Source organism: Pyxicephalus adspersus, chromosome 10, assembly GCF_032062135.1.
Source record: "Pyxicephalus adspersus chromosome 10, UCB_Pads_2.0, whole genome shotgun sequence".
Lineage (NCBI taxonomy): Eukaryota > Metazoa > Chordata > Amphibia > Anura > Pyxicephalidae > Pyxicephalus > Pyxicephalus adspersus.
The window spans coordinates 15,802,320-15,820,527 of record NC_092867.1 but is presented as its reverse complement, the minus strand read 5'-3'; the positions used below and the strand labels follow the sequence as shown (position 1 = coordinate 15,820,527).

Sequence of the window (18,208 nt, the reverse complement as noted above, 5' to 3'; positions counted from 1 at the left end):
GTGCTGGACCAAATGTGCTTGTATACTGCATTTGCTTTCATTTCTGAATTCAGCTGGTGGGAGGATCAAATAAATGTGAAGCCCGAAGAAGAAAGTTGATGCCAGACTTTTTCCCAGCACCCCTCCATTCCAGTGGTTTATGAGGATACCATAGCTATATAATTTATGATATCCAAGTTCCGGATGACAAGGTCAGGAACATGATTTTTTGAATGCAGCATTTTGCTGTGCACATAAGTACATATTTCTGAAAGAAACGATAAATATTAATGACGCATATTTTAAAAAATGATTTGTAGGCATTACAAAATGCAGACAAAGAGCACTTTAGAGAATAGAGCCCAATATGAGCCAAGCCAAAAGTAAATGAAACACTGCATAGGAGTTATTTCCATTTAAAAGGTCAGATATATTTGTATGTAAGAATTAACTGAAATATCAACTGAATACATACTCACCGCTCCTCTTCATGCATCTCTTTGCAGTTCTCTTCATTGGCTTCCATTTCACCTGAGAAATCATATTCAAGCTCCTGTGCTTTGCCTTCAAATCCCTCCACAGTTCTTGTCCCACTTACCTTTCTGATCTGGTAGAAAAATACTCCCCTAGCCGCTCTCTTCGCTCCTCCAATGACCTACTAATGACTTCCTCACTAATAACCTCATCACACGCATTGCGTTAAGACTTTTCAAGAGCTGCCCCAAGTCTCTGTAATGGTCTTCCTCATCTTATTCTGCTTGCTTCTACTATCTCCTCATTTAAAAGAGCCCTCAAAAACCAAATTTTCAAACTTTGCCTACCTGTGTCTTCCGTCTCTTAAACTCCTCCATATCTCCCTCCTAGTGTGTGCTGCTTCCCCTACATCTTAGATTTTAAGCTCACAGGGTGCTCCTCTGTCACTGTCTGTATCCGTCTGTCATTTGCAACCCCTATTTAATGTACAGTGCTGCATAATATGTTGGCGCTATATAAATCCTGTTTAATAGTTATGTTAAAGCAACAGGAGCATTCAATGTTACAACTCTACAGATTTAGCTACATATGTGACCTATTCATTTGGCCTCCCTTATTGCTGTAGATATGTCAAAAACCTTGGGACTAAGATTGATTCCAAATAATTTCTTAACATGATAGAATGTAAGAGGGAAACAGGTGAAAATGCACTGGCTTGCAATTATTTTCAAGTACAGAAAGGAAAAGGCCATCATACGAGGAAGAACAAGGACAACTGAGATCTTTCAAATCTTTCTTTCGAGGTCCAATACCTAACTAACCACATTGTTGGGGGTCACTTTTTTCCCACTTTGGATTTCCAAACAAATTCCTGGTTTAGAGCCCCATACATGTGCCCAATTCTTGTCATCTCAAACTATAATTAGTGATCATTTAATATGAAGGTAGGAATGAGAAAGTGCCCCACAAACAGGCTGAAGGCCACATTCTCCCCAACAAAAAACAAAAGCTATTCTTCCTGTTGGTCATTTAGAGATCTGGCAAATTGTACACAGATTGCTGTACGATACCAGGAGCTCGTGCTAAGAGCCAGGTTGAATAAACTTTGGTGAACTTTCTGGCCGAGCCAACCAATGTCTCTAGATCACGAAAGCCAAAAAGATGGATATTCCAGCGTGGCAAGAGACCAGAAGCTGCAGGTTTAGAGAGGGACAGTTTACAAAGTAAATGTAAGAAAAGTTCCTAAGGGCAGAATAGTTATTGCCCTTTAAATATTTTTACAAAGTTACATTTATCAAATTATCCTCTGCAGCAAATAGAATGACACAATTTTTGAAGATATTAACGGAAAATTATAAAATCACAACTTCTAGCGAAACATCTCCCACAGGAGCTTAAAAGAGTACAGGTCCTTTAAAACAGTTTAGGATAATTTTTTCCACTTCCTAGATACTATCTATGTTTTACAAATAAAAATAACTGCATGTCAAACAATTCCCTGAGCATTATAGGATGGCTATAGATAGCACAACAGAATAGAATGGTTTGCAGCTCTCATAGGAACCTCAGACTAAGCCCTCTGATAAGAGAGGAATCACTGCTCAGATCTCTCAAATCTTGCAGAAGGGACATCTCCTGTCCCTTTCTGCAAAACAAATTTGAGCTTTAGTTCAAATAAATACCAATTGGAGTACCAAGGAAAGCCAACGTGGCAATACTGAAGGCAGAACTCAACTCCGCTATACTCCCCTGTCCCCAATCCGTCGCATTGTGCTGCTATCTTCTTCCTTCTCTTTACTGGGGATGATGCAAGTTCCAGAGTAAGGGTATGTACACTCATGCCATCATTTTCGTTGGAAAGGGTCTTTCATGATCCTTTCCAACGACTAACGACTGCTTGATGCATGAACGAGTGCTGAACATACAGCACAGTTCTGCTCTATAGAGAGGAGAGGGGGAGAACGACAGAGCCGCACCCCGCTGCCCTCTCCCCCTTCACTCCCATTAGGATCGTTTGTCGTCCATCGTCTGGATCCGCCAGAGCACTGTACACACATAAGATTATCGCCTGATATGGGCCCTGAGCCGATTATCGAGCGAGAACAATTGCACATGTGTACGTAGCCTAGGAATGCTTATCATGCAAGGGAAATCACCTGACCCTCTCCACAATAAAATCCTGACCGATGATGCAAAAGGTATCTAACATACCTTTCAAAGCAATAACACTCCAACAATCTGATGAGGACCAACAGGAGTTCCCCACTCTTGGAAGCGTTCGTTATCACACCACTAAATTCCCTTACTTCACCAACAATCTATATGTAACCAGAACCAATATTTTCCTTTCTCCTATAAGAGGGAAGTTATTCATTTTGCATGTCTTTTTAAGACATCTGCCAGTATTGCTACGCCCATAGAGTCAACCTCTTTTATCCCCCACAAGGGAGAGAAAAAAAACACTTTGATAGGCAGAAGCCACTTTGATATTTTTCTTCTCAGCAGGGGTGTCAGCCGAGGTCTGTAATTACTGACACATTTAAATTACATACATTCTGTGGCTAATTAACACCAAGAGACAATTATCTAGCTGTAATTAAAAGGAATAGGATGGGGACTCCTCCATTTTATGTGTTCATAATGGACCTCCAGATGGCCTAAGATTGTAAGGAGGAAATAGAAAAGAAGGAAGATGGCGGCAATCTGTGATGGAAAGAGGATGAGAGGGTAGCACAGGTTTAATTCCTCTTTAAATGAAATATTTTGTATAACATTTTTTTGTCAGTACTTAGACAAAAAGATGGTATACGATATAATGCGATGAGAAAAAGAAAATGCAACACATTTTACATCTACCCTGTATTTCAAACCTTCCTTATAATAATGCTGCGTATATGATCAGTGTACATAGAAGGTGGTGTTCTGCAATTCAGAACGGTGAACTAGGCAGTGCCGATTGAGATTTAAATGTAAGGTCATCATCTCATTACAGGAAGTTAGTAATTCAATGGAAAACGTAGTAATACTTTTGAAAGGAAAAAAAAATGGTGAAAGAGCTATGTTGTTATAGTGAAATGATAAATCCTGATTGGCTGGACCAGGGTGCCATAACTCCTAAAGGAGAGTTCAAATATCGACATGCACAAGGGAAGCCGGGATTTCCAGGTACCACTTGCAACAAAGCATGCTCACTGAGCATGTGCTGCTTAGCAAACTTTGACAGCTGGCCCGCAATAAGGCAAGTAAGAATAGTTATTGTAGAAAGAACATGAACCTGCCCCTTTTTGCAATAAATTCCTGTCTGAATCGCTAATTTTCAAAGTGGGACTTTAGTTCCCAAAGCAGGTCTGCACATACCCTTACATCGTAATGCAGAGCTTGATAAATAGTAATTAGAATTCTGGCCTGAACTGTTCTGAAAAAGATCTGAAGGCAAGATCCCATGTTAGCCTTTTGTTGAAAAGTAACTTAAACCAAAAGCTGTAAATAAGTACGTCTGCCAATTTATTTTTCTAATCCATACAGCCGTGACACTCTTTCCCTTTAGAACACCTTACAATCTGCTGTCACTCTCAGGCAAACATAATAAGGCCTGCTTGGGTAGAATCCAATATACCTACTCATTTATGTTTGGATTGTGGGAGGAATTAATGTACCCAGAGGAAACGAACACAAATATTGATGTAGCATAGAAAGTGCATGCAGACAGTGAATACATACAAACTATGTTCGTTCTGTAATAATATATACTTGCCTGCCTGTTCACAATCTTTTCTAATAAAACAGAACTAAAAGTTACACTTTTGAAAATGCAGGCAGGCCATTATTGCAGAAAGGTAAAAGGCAATGAGCCTTCTGCAATATTCCCTCTTACCTGCCTGATTGCTCTGGATTTCTGGCGAAAGAGCTGAGATGCGCATGTGCAGCAAGAACTTTAGTTGCTAGCATACCCGTCATTCCATGCATGTGCAGAGAATGAGTAAATTCCCGTGCGCCAGTGGAAAACATGTCATCCGGGCCCAGCCAATCCAATGGTCGAAGATTGCAAGAAGGGAATTGAAAAAAGAAGATGGCAGCACCCTGCAGGGGAACGTTAACAGGCGAGTAACGCAGGGGTTAAGTTCTGCTTCAAAGGTGATCTTTATTTCTTATACATTATTATGTACAGCAAGCTTTCAATGGGTTTTGCACAAAATTAATCCACGCATTTGAGGGAACCATCAGCTCCCTGTTGAAGATCAGAAACAGGCTGTAAAACAATTTTCAAGCTCAGTCCAGCATAAGTCAGACTGATTCATTTGTAGAGTTGGCATTCTTAGGATCGCGGCATTCCAGGATTTGATAATCGGGAAGATTTTGGGCGAGGCTGTATAGTCCCAGCTGTGAGGTCAGTCCCAGCTGTGAGGTTTACCCCAGAAAATTTTTAAAGCTGGGTGGAAAGAAATTGTAGGTGGGTGACAGCCGCTGTATTGTGACCCAACCCTTCAGCAACCACTTAAAACAACCGGGTGGTAGCTGAGAATTGCCGGATGGTGAGCCCAGCTAAAAAAGCGTAGGAAAACACCAAAACGATGTGGACTATATTCCTCCCACTGACCACCACAGGTCATATATTATGTCGGGGCCTTTAATACTCCTAGAGTATTTTTTTTTAGTAGTACTGAATCCTGATGCTGCAGCATTTTTCCTAACTGGACAAATTAGAGGTGTTTTGAAAACTGATTGTAAAAAAGAACACATTTTATTTTAGATGTATGAATGATTAGGAGAATCTAAATATTATAAATGAGTATGTCCGTTAAGCACAAAACTGCCAGTGGATTTGCTGATGTGTTTTAGGCCGTGCACATCTTAAAACGATTATAATTGGTACTGAACCATTATACCAAGACTGACAAAACATTTTCACCCCATCCCCCCCAGATACATAGCTGGCTAATCTCCCAAGACATGATTGTGATCAGTTAGCTGGGACAGGGTATTGTCTTGTCATCAGCCATTAAAGTATCAGTAAGGCTTCCTGCTGTTCTGTTGATTAAACAATGCCTTGAGCCCCAATGTCTATGACTCTAAAACAAAAGAAAATCAAAATGCCCATTCATTAGGTATATCAAAAGATCTTTGACTTTAGCCCCTACATTTTTACTTACCAATGCAATTACATTTCACAAAAAAACCCTTAATGTTGGTAGAAATGTCAAATCTATTTACGTTAAAACATTTTATCATGTTTCCAGGTCACCATGGATAAGCACATAGACACAAACATCTGCTATTAAAGCAACAAAAATCCCTTTTACAAAATGTGAGAACTTTATTGGTCCTTGTCACCACACATGGCCATGAAGCATAAGATCTAGAGCAGTGTTTCTCAACTAGGGTTTCTCAAGAACAGACTTTCCCAACTTTTTAAAATAGGGGAACCCTTGAAATAACTTTCAGGTCACATGGGGAACCCCTGCCAAAATTTAGGATATGATGATATAATACTCAATTAATGCTTAAAGTGGACCTAAACTAAAATTTTTATCTTACATAAAATGGTAGGCAACAACTTTTTTTTGGGGGGAAGGAAATTTAAAACCCTTTTTTAAATAAAAAGGTAAAGCCCCTAAGCTTTTTTGTCTTGATGAAAAGAATGGAAGGGCACAGCCCCCAGGATACATATGTCACCGATCCCGGGAGGCTTCTGGCTGCTCCTTCTGCACATCCGCAATGAGATCGGCACCCTTTTTCACCCATCTACGTCAGCCAATCTCAGGCCTGCGCAGTGTGAGATCAGGTGAGATAGGAGATAGGAAGAAGATGGCTGAACCCAGCACTTCCTTGAGCTATGTTCTATTTGTACCACCAGATCAGTAACCAGCAATGAATTATTTATGCATTTGTAAGGTGACATTTTTCTCACTGACCACCAGACTTATGCACTGTAAGCTGTTGATGAAGTAGTAAATACGTTGTCCACAACATTTCCAGCTGCCATTAACCCATGCAAATTACAAGTAGCCAAAACATGTCCACCCAGTATCCTTGTGATATAGGTGCTTGAAAAGTGCTTGTTTAATGTCAGGTCGAAACCTCTGAATTGCAGGGTAGGTAAAATAATTTGCATGGTGGCTGTCCATATCCAAGGAAGTGGTTAGTTGTAACTAGCTCCCTCACCAACACGGGTTTTGAATGTACAGGACAGTCAGGTGCTACATATATATGGACCAGTTACTTGCATGTTAGGGAAAAAAAGACTGTAAATAGCCAAATCTATGTAAAGCTAAAAAAAAAAAAAAAAAAAAACGAAAGCAGACACAATGGCAGTGAACATGGACATTTTTATCATACATGAGCCCACCCAGCCATTCTCTTTCCAGCTGTCTAGAAATGATTTGACATCATATTTGGTATACAGAAAAGTTCCTACACACAGAACATTAAAACAAAGTAAACCAGTTAAAATAAACCATGAGGGAACCAGACATTGTCTCATAGGATTTTTCGAGGTACCATACAACCTGAAAAAAAATTATTTTAACTTACCTCTAAAACAAATTACGTTTCACATTGCATTAAGAGTTCCCTAATTTCTGGAGTCAGGTGATTAGTAGCCTTGGCAGCTTCAGTAATAGCTTTACGGTACAATCCTTTTTTCTTTTTATTGAATCTTAGTTTAAAAAATTCTGAAAAGGAAGAAAGTTTTGAAACCGACAAACTTGAAGTTGTTGGAGAACCAAACCAGGAAACTGTTGCTTCTTGCCATGAAGGGTCACCGTTTTCCTTTTGGTTAACGTTAATACTCAGTACACGGGCAGGCCACCAAGGAAAGCCATGGACCTTCCCCCATACAATATCTCCTACTGAAATAGTCTTTCCATCTACAGTGATACAATTTGATACGCTTTTAGAGTGAAGTCTAACCATTAGAGGTGGGACAGTTTTCTGTTCATCTTTAGAAGATGACACCGAAACATCGTCACCAGGCATGAGGTCACAAAAATCCATCCTATTTAATTCCAGTCAAGACGACTTTGATTCATCCAGGCTGTCATTGCTGCACAAAGATGCGCTAGAGGAATCTGCTTTCCTTTTCCGAAAATTCACAAGTAAATTCAGGTTATGTCCATCTTTGCCGTGTGGAAATTCTTTGAAGTCATCATCTTCCCCAGAGCTTCCCAAAGACACATCATAACTTCTGTCTGCAGAACTGTCCATGTAATAGGCAGAGGAATCCGTTTCCGACTCTTGACTGCCCTGCAGTCTCTGCATTCTGGTCTCTGCATTTAGCTGGTCAACTAACTCAGATTTATATACCGAAACATTTTGTCCATCATTAACCCTTTGAGGCCTAATCCTGATTTTGGGTGGTGGAATATCTACATTGGAATGTATTGGCTTAGATAACTTTATTTTCGGAAGAGAAGCCACCTGACTTTCTCTTGATCTGGAAGCTCGACAGCGTTCAGAGTCTTTGGATAGCTCTTGGTCCCTGCTTTTATTTTCTTGGGTTTGGTTTAAACAAAATGGCTCAACAGATCCATGTACACGTGATGGAATCTTAACCACTTCCCCTTTGCCTTGCGGTGTACTATATGAGATCTTTATGACAGGACTCCTATGTATTAAATCTTTGGAGGGAGTCCTTTGTAATAAGTCTATACTAGAACTATTCTCCTGCCTCCTCTCCTTTGTCATTTTTCTCTCTTCAGGATCAGACTCTACTTTCTGTTTTTCCTTATCTTCACTTTGTATTCTTTTGCCACCTCTAGTGTTTTGCTGCTCTTTGTTTTTATCCTTAGGAGACTCCTCTGAATTTAACGTGTTTTTACATTTCTCACAAAGGACCTGCCTAGGCCGCAGCCTTATCGTGCTCATTGTTAACCTTCCAGAATCTCTGTTCCTTGAAACTCGCCTTTTCGTCCTTTTAATACTGCGTGGGGGCGGTTGAGGTACCCACTGATTGTATGAGTGTCTTAGCCACAGAGGAGGGGGAAAAGGGGCACCTTCAAAGTATGGAGGATAGGAAGAAACAGTACCCGGGGGTGGAAGAAGAAGTGGAGAATCTTGATCAGTGTTACTTTTCACGGGAAGTCCAGTGTCTTGAACAGGGGTTTCTGACAACGGATGGGAGAAATTGGCATCTGTAGGAATACTGTTACAGGAGCTATTAGGAGAGTCATCATTTTTCGGAAAAGAAGGTGATGGCATGCAGAATAATCCAGACCTAGTGAAATACAAAACAAAATGTTAGAAAAAGCTCTTTCTGTATTCCCAGATATTTCAACCAAATACACATGAGTCACAAGATCTGTTACAGGTAAACTTTTTATCCAGAAAGTAATTCCCAGCAGGAGCAAGAAGAGTTTTGCCAATTAATTGCACTTACTTGCAGTGTTTCTCAACCAGGGTTCGTGAGGTTCCTTGAGGAATTTTTACCTTTCGGGTAACTGTGACACCAATTACCTTTTAGGCTATCTGTAAGGGTTACATTCTTCTCATTGGCAATGTAATTCTTATTTCAAGGTTTCCCCCATTTCAAATAGTTAAACACTGGTCCTGATTTTAGACTTTATGGCCATGTGTGGTGACAAGAACCAATAGAGATCCCCCACAGTGAAAAAGCATTTTTTCTGCTTTGGTAGCAGATGTTTGTGTCAATGTTCTTGTTATTTCAAGGGTCCCCCATGTTCAGAAGATCATGAAAGGCTGACCTAAAGCATCCCAAATAGGTCTATTGCCTAGAAATGAAAAACTCGTTGCTAAAGGTAAGACCGGTTCCATCACTGCTCTCCTCAGACTGTCCAAGCTGTTTGCAGGTTTATGATTAGGTTTATCAAGCACCTAGTTGTTCCTCAAAAACAGAAGTCAAACTTTCACCGTAGAATGGCTTGGAATTGGTCACTGATGTGCATACATTGACATGAAGGGGTAGTATTCAACTAACTGACATAACCTGTGCCGTGCTTAGCGGCATGCTTGTTTCATGTGTGCTCTCCACTCCACTGAAACAAAGAGCAGCTATACATCCAAGCAATTAGCATTCTTTAAACAGGGTCAAGCACAGGCAGCTTAATCTCACTTTAAAGCTGAACAAAACCTCACCTATCCCCACTCCATCAAAAGGTGTGCCCGGCTTCTTTTTCTTTTTTCTAGAGATAATCTTCTGCCATCTTGAATTGCCAGGTCCAAGGCTATCAGGCAGGTGGGATGGATTATTACAGCGGGGATATGACCTGTCCCCGTCTGCAATACCCACCTACCCGATCATGGATTTTGTAAAGTGCGACTTAAGTTCTGCTTTAAAGATAATTCCCAGATATTCTTACAACCCAGACAGACAATATTGAATGTACAGTCCACAGCAACCAATCAGAAGTCATCATTCACCAATCTGACCAGCAAACTGAACCCCGATTGTCTGCATTGACTTACTGTGAGAATAATTATCCACAAGCACTCATTTCAAATACAAATATGTTTAAATAATAATCAATTTGCAGCATAACAGCTAATCAAATGCTAATCTGTATTTGAAAGGCAAACAGCATTTGACAGAAGCTCAAGCACTACTCATTAGGAACTGTTTACAATGAAATGTTGTATAATGCAAAGCAGGTGAAATGCAACCTGCAGTGAGCACCCAGTAAAAGTTCATGGGACTTTAACGACCTGCACTTGAGGGTGTTCCAAATACAAATGAGGAAACAATGCCCATGGTAACTTACTTATTTTTTGTTAATAATCTTGGCTGTCTTTTATTCAATAAAGATGTCCACAGACACAAGATGAGTTATTAACAGTTTTTTGTCTGAATAGAAGGCAATATTACTGTTTTGTTAATATTGGTAGCTACCAACATTTGGCTAACAGGTTTTGGGTTCTACAAATGAGCAGGACAATCCCCAAGCCTTCAAATATTCTCTAATATCTACAGTCAATTCAGTAAGGATTACGTTTTCCACCTATCATTCCACTGACTCCTTTGGTTATTTTGGTAAGAGTAAAGCTTCGTACATAGCTCAGATGATTGTCGCTCAAGGTGAGCAAGACTGTTCATTTTGGGTGAAAATCTGACATGTTCAGCGGTCCCAACATTGTTCATTAATCTGCCACAAATTTGGAATGACTGCTGTACACTTCTATAGAGGAGAGCATAAGAGGGTGCTGCTCGCTTGTCTTACCCACTCCTTTACAATGAACAGACCAGTATTCCCCCCAGAAATGTCTTAAGGTCAGTGGCAGCCCCTGTATTGTGACCCCAGTTTTCATTAACAACACAAAAACAGCCGGGTGTTTAGTGAAATGTGCTGGGTGGTGCGCCCAGCTAAAAGGGGCTGGGGAGAAGACTGACAGAACGATGCTGTGCATACAATGTACATCTGTTCATCCATCACTAGAAACAATAAGAAAAGATTGTGTCTAGTGATGTCCATATAGGACTTGAAGCAAACAAACGCTCTACATTTAGTAATCCACGATCAAGCAGGTGATCGTGGATTATTGCAGAAAAAGACAGGCGGTGTCCTTTCTGCAATAATCCCTCATGCCTGCCAGATCACCCTGGGTATCAGGAAAAAAACTTGAGCTGCGCATATGAAGCGTCAGCTTTGCTTGTCAGAATAGCCAACTTCCCCTGCGTGTGTCAAGAATGAATGAACTCAAGCGCCTGCATGGATCTGCTTCCATGGCATCAAGATGGCCGAAGATCATCTGCAGTAAGTGAAGAAAGAAGAAAATAGCAGCACCACAGATGAATATTGGGGGTTTAGTTCCACTTTAAAGCTCAGTGTCCTCCCCGGCCCCTTTGAGCTGGGCACACAAGCCAACACTTTTCAGTAACCACCCGGCTGTTTTTTGGTGGTTACTGAAGAGTTGGGTCACAATACCGGGGCTGCCACCCCCCTACAGCTTCTTCCACCCAGCTTGGGAGAATCCTGAAGCTGTAAAATATAGTTCTTGTCATTCCAAATAACAGATACCATGCCTCGGAAGAGAACTTGTATTTATGTTTTATTTACAGCGACCTCCCACCACCAATTTGCTGATCGTTACAGTATAAAGTAGAAGAGGAAGGGATTTCCTCACCATCAAAACAATTGCAGTAAATTCAAACTACAATCATAAAAGACAGTGACTATGGGAAAGCTTGACACCTTCTTTTACTTTACATTTATATTAAAAGAACCACAAGGCTCCTTGGCAGCTGCAATGCTCTTCTGTACATTGACTTCTTTTTTCCCAGCACTGAAGGAAAATTAAGTCAACACCAGAGAAAGGCAGCAGCAGATCACTTAAAAGAAGCATGCTCTCCCCTCCCCCACTTCACACTGCAAGGCTTATATTCATTAAAGCTGATTATAGCCAAGGCCCTGCAAGCTGCCCTTTCATGTTCCTTATCTGCCCTAAGCACCTCTGTTTTTTTACAATGCCAACCTAAAGATTTATGCCAGAAAGCAACTCTGATGATTATCTATATTAAATGGAAGGATCATGAAATGGATAGTGATCCATCTAATTCTAAGGTAAAGACCATCTGACAAGTGTCTCCGGCCATTCCTCTATTGTCCTTGACTATTCTTTACCACCCGATATGGGAAAAGCAAAGCTTATCAATACTCAGGAGAATCAATCCTCCAGATATATGAAATTTCTCATTATCACGTCATACAGCGTCCATGCTGCTGCAAGAGTGCGAGCCTGTCCTGCTAATCAGAGGTGCAACTAAAAGGTTGCTGCACCATAATGAGAGCCTACGGTGTTCCGATTCTGTACATTTATGTGTTTTTAAATCCTAAATGCTAATTCTAGCTTCTCATGGTTTTTATAATGCCCAAACTTTGCAGTTTGTAAATAAAATAGATGTAAACACAATTATCTTTAATTCTGCAGATCCCTCAATTGCACTGGACCTTTACTTGATCGGATCCTGCGTCCTGGAGTTTTCTTTGTCTTGGTGTGAAGGAAGCTCCAGGCGCCGCCATCTTCACTTGTCTTTTTCCGACAACGTCACGCGATCTCACACTGCGCAGGTACCGGATCGGGTGAAGTAGCCTGCTGTAAAGGGGGAAAAAAGCCGATCTCACTACGCATGCGCAAGATCGGCGTCTCTTTACCCTCAGTGTAAGAAAGCGGCGTCTCTTTACCCTCAGTGTAAGAAAGTGCCCCTGGAGATCGGGCATGCGCAGAAGGAGCAGTCAGGAGCCTCCGGGATGCGTGATGTGGTATCTCAGCGATAAGACAGAAAGGCAATAGGCTTCACCTTTTTTTTTTCCCAAAAAAAGAATGTGGCATTTAAAAACAAAAAAATGAATACCTTTACTTTATATGAAAGGGTTTGTCTACCCTTTTATGTAAAGTAAAAACTTTTAGTTTAGGTCTGGTTTAAATATCCTCAAGAATTGGATGACATTCACCACCTTAGGAGACCAATGGCAGCACCTGGTGTAGGAGCGCTGATCAGACTGGTCATGAAACCTATTCCAAGCCCCACAGCTCTTAAATTTATCTACCTAGAATGATTTATTTTTCTTCCCTACAGTGGCATAAACATGGAAGGTCAGCAGAGCCGGCAATGTGAGTTTATGGAGTTCTCCATATAACTGGATGGATTTATGTTCTTCAGGGTGGCAAGATCCTGCCTGATGTCGGCCCAGCAGCCCCTTCCATTGTTCACCATGCTCAGTGCAAGGCTACCAGTCACATCTGACTGAGAACAATACACTCTGCACAGCCGACTCAATCTTAGTAGCTGTTGATTCATGGGGCTGGATGACTACCCTACCAAACCCTACAGGGATCATTTAGGTAATGCAATGAGAAATAGCACATTTAAACCAGCCTTTTTTAACATGGAGGAACCCTTGAAATAACTTTCAGGTTTTCAGGGAACCCCTGCTATGATTACTATATCCCCCGCTCACAGTGCATTAGGATGGTGGTCCTTGGGAAAAATGCCTCTAACAATACCGGCCATTAGGAAAAGTGTCACCCCCAAGGCTAAGTACACACATCTCAGGGCTGATATCGGACAAGAATCTGTCATGTGTACAGCGATCGTTGTTCATGGATACGTTCTGGCGAATTCACAGACGATCGTAATGTAAGTGAAGGGGAGCGAGCGCAGCTGGGTGCCGCTCCATCATTCTCCGCCTCCATACAGCAGAACAGTACTGTATGTACAGAACTAGTTTATGCATCGTGCAGCCTTTGGAAAAGATTGTGAAAGCTATGACAATTAATGAACGTGTGTATGCAGGCTTACAGATAGCCAAAAAGACCATTGGTAACAGTGGTATCTAACCTGAGAAGCACAAATTGCTCAAGGAACCCCTAACAACCTCTGGAGGAACCCTAGGATTCCATGGAACCCAGGTTGAAGAATCTCATTCACAATATGCACATGAAGAAAATAAAATCCAGCTTAATTCTGCCCCGGTGTGTAATTTGAATGAGCACACAGCCGTGCATTCACAAAGCAGAGCTTCTATCGGGCCCCCTAGGATCTTAGCAGTACTTCCATCCTCCCCTACCCCTTTCAGTTACACCCTAATGATCGACAATCATGTAGTCATTTACAGTACAGGACACAAAGACACTCTGTGTTATGTAATGTACACTGAGAGCACACGGCATACGTTTCTAGAAAGTGGAAGAGGGGTCTATGACCAGCAATGACCTGCTAACACAACTTAGAACTTCAAAGCAAGGTGAAATATTTACTTTCCAGATGATCGGAGAGAAAATATCTTATTTCATCGGGGGTAGAAGCTGAGCTGCTTTATTCTGTAGCTTGGAAGAGGAGAACACACACACAGGCCTAGGACTTTTGGTCAAATATAGGCCAAGTAAATCGAGGAATTCATATAATGTCCCTTTCACTGGTCTCTAATAAATGTATTTAAGGGACGTGTATGTAAAAGCCCTGATCCTATGGCCTGTCTATAGACCGGTGGAAAAGGGAGATTAAATCATGACTGTTGTATGCACTAAAAACACTAATGTGCTAGTGTTCTATATATACACACACACAATATTATATATATATATATATAGGATTATTATACAGTACATGTCAAAGTTGGCCATTCACTATCTAGTATGACTGCATGGGTCTGGTGGTTGTACATTATTCAACGTTCTTTAATAAGTTAGATGACTGATTTGGAGGGCATTTTTGATCAATATATCGGTCACACTTGGATTGGAAAGGCCTGGTCGGGAGCATGAAGGAATGAGCAGGAAGACAGCCACATTTCCTAGGCTGGGTACACACGTCAGATGATTCTCATCCGATAATCGGCTCAGGGATGAGAATCTGGTGTATGTATAGCGCTCGACATCCAAACAACCGTCCTGGTGGATCCACCAAACGATTGTAATGAAATGGAAGGGGAGAAAGCACAGCGGGGTGTCGCTCTTCCCCTCCCCTCTCTATAGAGCAGAATGGTGATGTAAGTACAGCACTCGTTCATGCACTGTGCAGTCTTTTGGCGTTGGAAACGATCAACAATTATTGCTTGTGAATGCATCCTTTATATGAAGCGATGATATTCAATCAGATTTCTGCTATTGATTGGCCTGGATCATCCATTATCAGAATGGTATTTTCCGGGATGGGCGATCAGCTTTGTATTTTGGATCAAGTGACACAATGATGGCCGCCTTCTGAACAATAGTCAGGTTTGCATGGAGTATAAAGTTTGAGGTGGAAGCCTTTTAATCAATATTTGATCAGATTTCTGCTATTGGCCTGGATCGTCCTGGTAATTGATCAATATCAGCAGAGATATTTCTGGGGTTGGCGATTGATAGCCACATACTGCACTAAGTGATACAAAGCTAGCAATGGCAGCCTTCTGGACAATAATCAGATTTGTATGGAGTACAAAGCTGGAGGTGGAAGCATTCCAATCAATATTTGATCAGATTTGCGCTATTGATTACCAGAACGATCCAAGCAAATGAATAGCAGAAATCTGAAATATTTATTGAAATGCTTCCACACATAGCTTTGTATGCCGTGCATTAGACTGAATATTGTTCAGATTTCCATTTCTTTTACTCCAATAAAAGCAATGAAGTTCTTGATCGACCACCACATAAATAGCCCAGCTGATATCAATCCACTACTAAAATGATTCAGGCCAATTGAAATCTGAATATCGATTGGGCCGTTTCCACCATTAGCTTTATGCAATCTGATTGAATATCGTCTAGCAGGCTGCCATTGCTAGCTTCATGCCACATGATCTGATACAAATCTATTGATCGCCCATGCCAAAATGGATCCAGGCGAATCGATCGATATTAGCCGGGCTGTTTCTGGGGTAAATGATCAATAGCAGCATTGCTTTGTATTATGCCACAAACCTTCAAATCAATATTGATCAGATTTTTGCTGATTATTACCAGGATGATTGATATCAGCAGGGCCGTATCTGGGGTGGGCGATCAATAGCTTTGTATTGGATCATGTGACACAAAGCCTGCCATGGCAGCTTTCTGAATCAGATTTGCATGGAGTACAAAGCTTGTGGTGGAAGAGTTCCAATCAATAATCGATCAGATTTCGCCTGTGGGTTATACAGATTGGGAAGCGATATCAGCCAAGTCCAGTCATGGCCGGTGCAAACAATGGCGCCATATTGCTATCCCCGGGATCAGATTTTGCGTTTCCATGCTAATATAGAGGGGCTCAGCTGCTTTATTATACCAGAATAGGGGGCGCAGGTACCAAATCAGCACCCCCAACCCAAAACGTCCCAGATCACTGATAGTTTACCAAGCTAGCCAGCACAAAGAGTTCTATGGGAAGCTTTGCCCTTGCAGAGTTTTGATAAAGCTTGGCCAGTTTGAAAGTTGCTAAAGCTGGGAAGCTGTAACCAAGGCAACCAAGTGTGAGGAAGTAATGTGAAGGGTTAATAGGTGCCCGGTACTCACTTCTTGCTGCAGTCCAGTAAGATACCGCTGTAGTTCTTTTCGCCGCACTTCAGGCTCACCAGCAGCGTATCATTCACCACCTGCTCCACCAGGACCGGCACCAGTGAGCCGACCCGCAGCTCCTGCCCGTCCTCGGCCTCCATGCTCGCCCTGGCTTCCGGATGCCAGCCCTCCCCGGCCTATACAGTGCACCCCCTCCGCCTCCTCTCCCTTCACTCTTCCGTCTGACCTCCGGCAACACCGCCTCCCCCCCCCCTCCGCCGCTGCCCTGGGATTGGAATGACGTCACAACAGGGTTTCCCCGCCCCCTCCCCTTATTCTCCCCCCTCCCTCCTTCCTATGGCCTTTGTGACGCCATTGGAGGACAGCTGGCATTGTGACGTCACAGATGGGAATCCTATCATTACCTGCAAAGCTAGGAATATTGCATTTCTGTTATCAGGCATTTGTCTGCATTCTTGTGTTCCACTATTATTAAAATAAAGAGAACCTATGGATTGTTCGGAACACAGACGTACCAAATGTTCCAACCATCAGACCGACCAATCAGAACTATCGCATTGAGAATTATATTTCTGTTTGTTAGACTGCTTACACACGTGCAATAATTCCACGAGAGATCGTTCGATAATCCTTGACAAAAAAAGTGCACAACGACTAGTCAATGACGCCAAAGAACGAGAAATCCCGCTGGAAACGAACGACCGACCTGGCTGAACTGATTGAGCGACAATCATTAGCTGTCTATTGTGTGTACTGTCGTTCAGTGATGGTGGATTGTTCTGTGATACACTTTCTCCTGTACATGTCACTAACCGGCATCGTTTGAACGATAGTATCTAGCGTGTGTACATTATTGGTGGATTATATTTGAACGATCGTATTGTTACAGCATGTACAGAATTATGCACAACACAATCGTTCAAAATATTCGGCAATAATCGTTGATCGTTTGTTTTCGATAATTATTGCACGTGTATACCTAGCCTTAGGTGATTGAATATTGATTGGGCAAAGCGTTTTTCTTTTTTTTATTTATTAGTTATTCATCATGTTAAAAATGCACTTTTTAGGCTTTTATAAAGCAGGGGAAATCAGATATTCCCTCAAACATTCATTGATGGGAATCTTCCAGGTCCATGTGTTTTCATGGAAGGTCGAACAAAAGGCCGGTCCATTAAATGCTTGTAGACATCGGTAAAAATGGACGTTGAGCATAATCAACATTGTAATATCTATCGATTTGGAGAGACAATCTCATAGTGTATTCCTATCATTTAGGTAAACTATTTTACATAAACTATGGGGTCTGTTTATAAAGCAGTGAATCTGACATTCACTGAAACATTCCTGGAACCAGGATGATTCTCCACCAAGGAATGTTTCAGTGAATGTCAGATTCACAGCTTTATTAACAGACCCAATTCTAACCAACATTTCATAAAATTACAGCATTCTGGTTCCATGCTGAAATATCAGTCATGGCCATAATATGATCATAATAATATCCCAATAAATAAAGTTCTCCAAGACTGAAGAGGCTACACTTTCATCAATGAACCTGGGCGATCCAGCTAACCTGGAAAGAATGTGGTCGAGGATTGAAAACATTTGCTAGCAAAAAGCAAATGACTTTGAAGAAATCCATTCCAGGTTTGCTGGATTACCCAGGGTTACAGATGTGAAGTGTATCTTCTCCCGCCTTAGAGAGCTTTCATAAATCAGGCCCTTGTTCTAGAAGTGGCAGTTTTGGTAAATCTCTTTATAGATGGAATATATATTTATGACACAGAGGAACTGTAGGTTGATGTATAAAAAAAATACACTA

The 18,208-nt window shown here is 41.4% G+C and overlaps 1 protein-coding gene across 1 annotated transcript in view; it reads right to left on the bottom strand.

Moving 5' to 3' along the window:
- The window catches only part of PWWP2B (PWWP domain containing 2B), a 28,858-nt gene extending 12,270 nt beyond the window's left edge, over nucleotides 1–16,588 (bottom strand). Inside the window, 2 exon segments of the mRNA XM_072424239.1 lie at nucleotides 6,985–8,665; nucleotides 16,381–16,588. Coding sequence (XP_072280340.1) covers nucleotides 6,997–8,665; nucleotides 16,381–16,523 — 1,812 coding nt within the window. The 5' untranslated portion in view covers nucleotides 16,524–16,588 and the 3' untranslated portion in view covers nucleotides 6,985–6,996.
- Nucleotides 16,589–18,208: the final 1,620 nt, after the last annotated feature.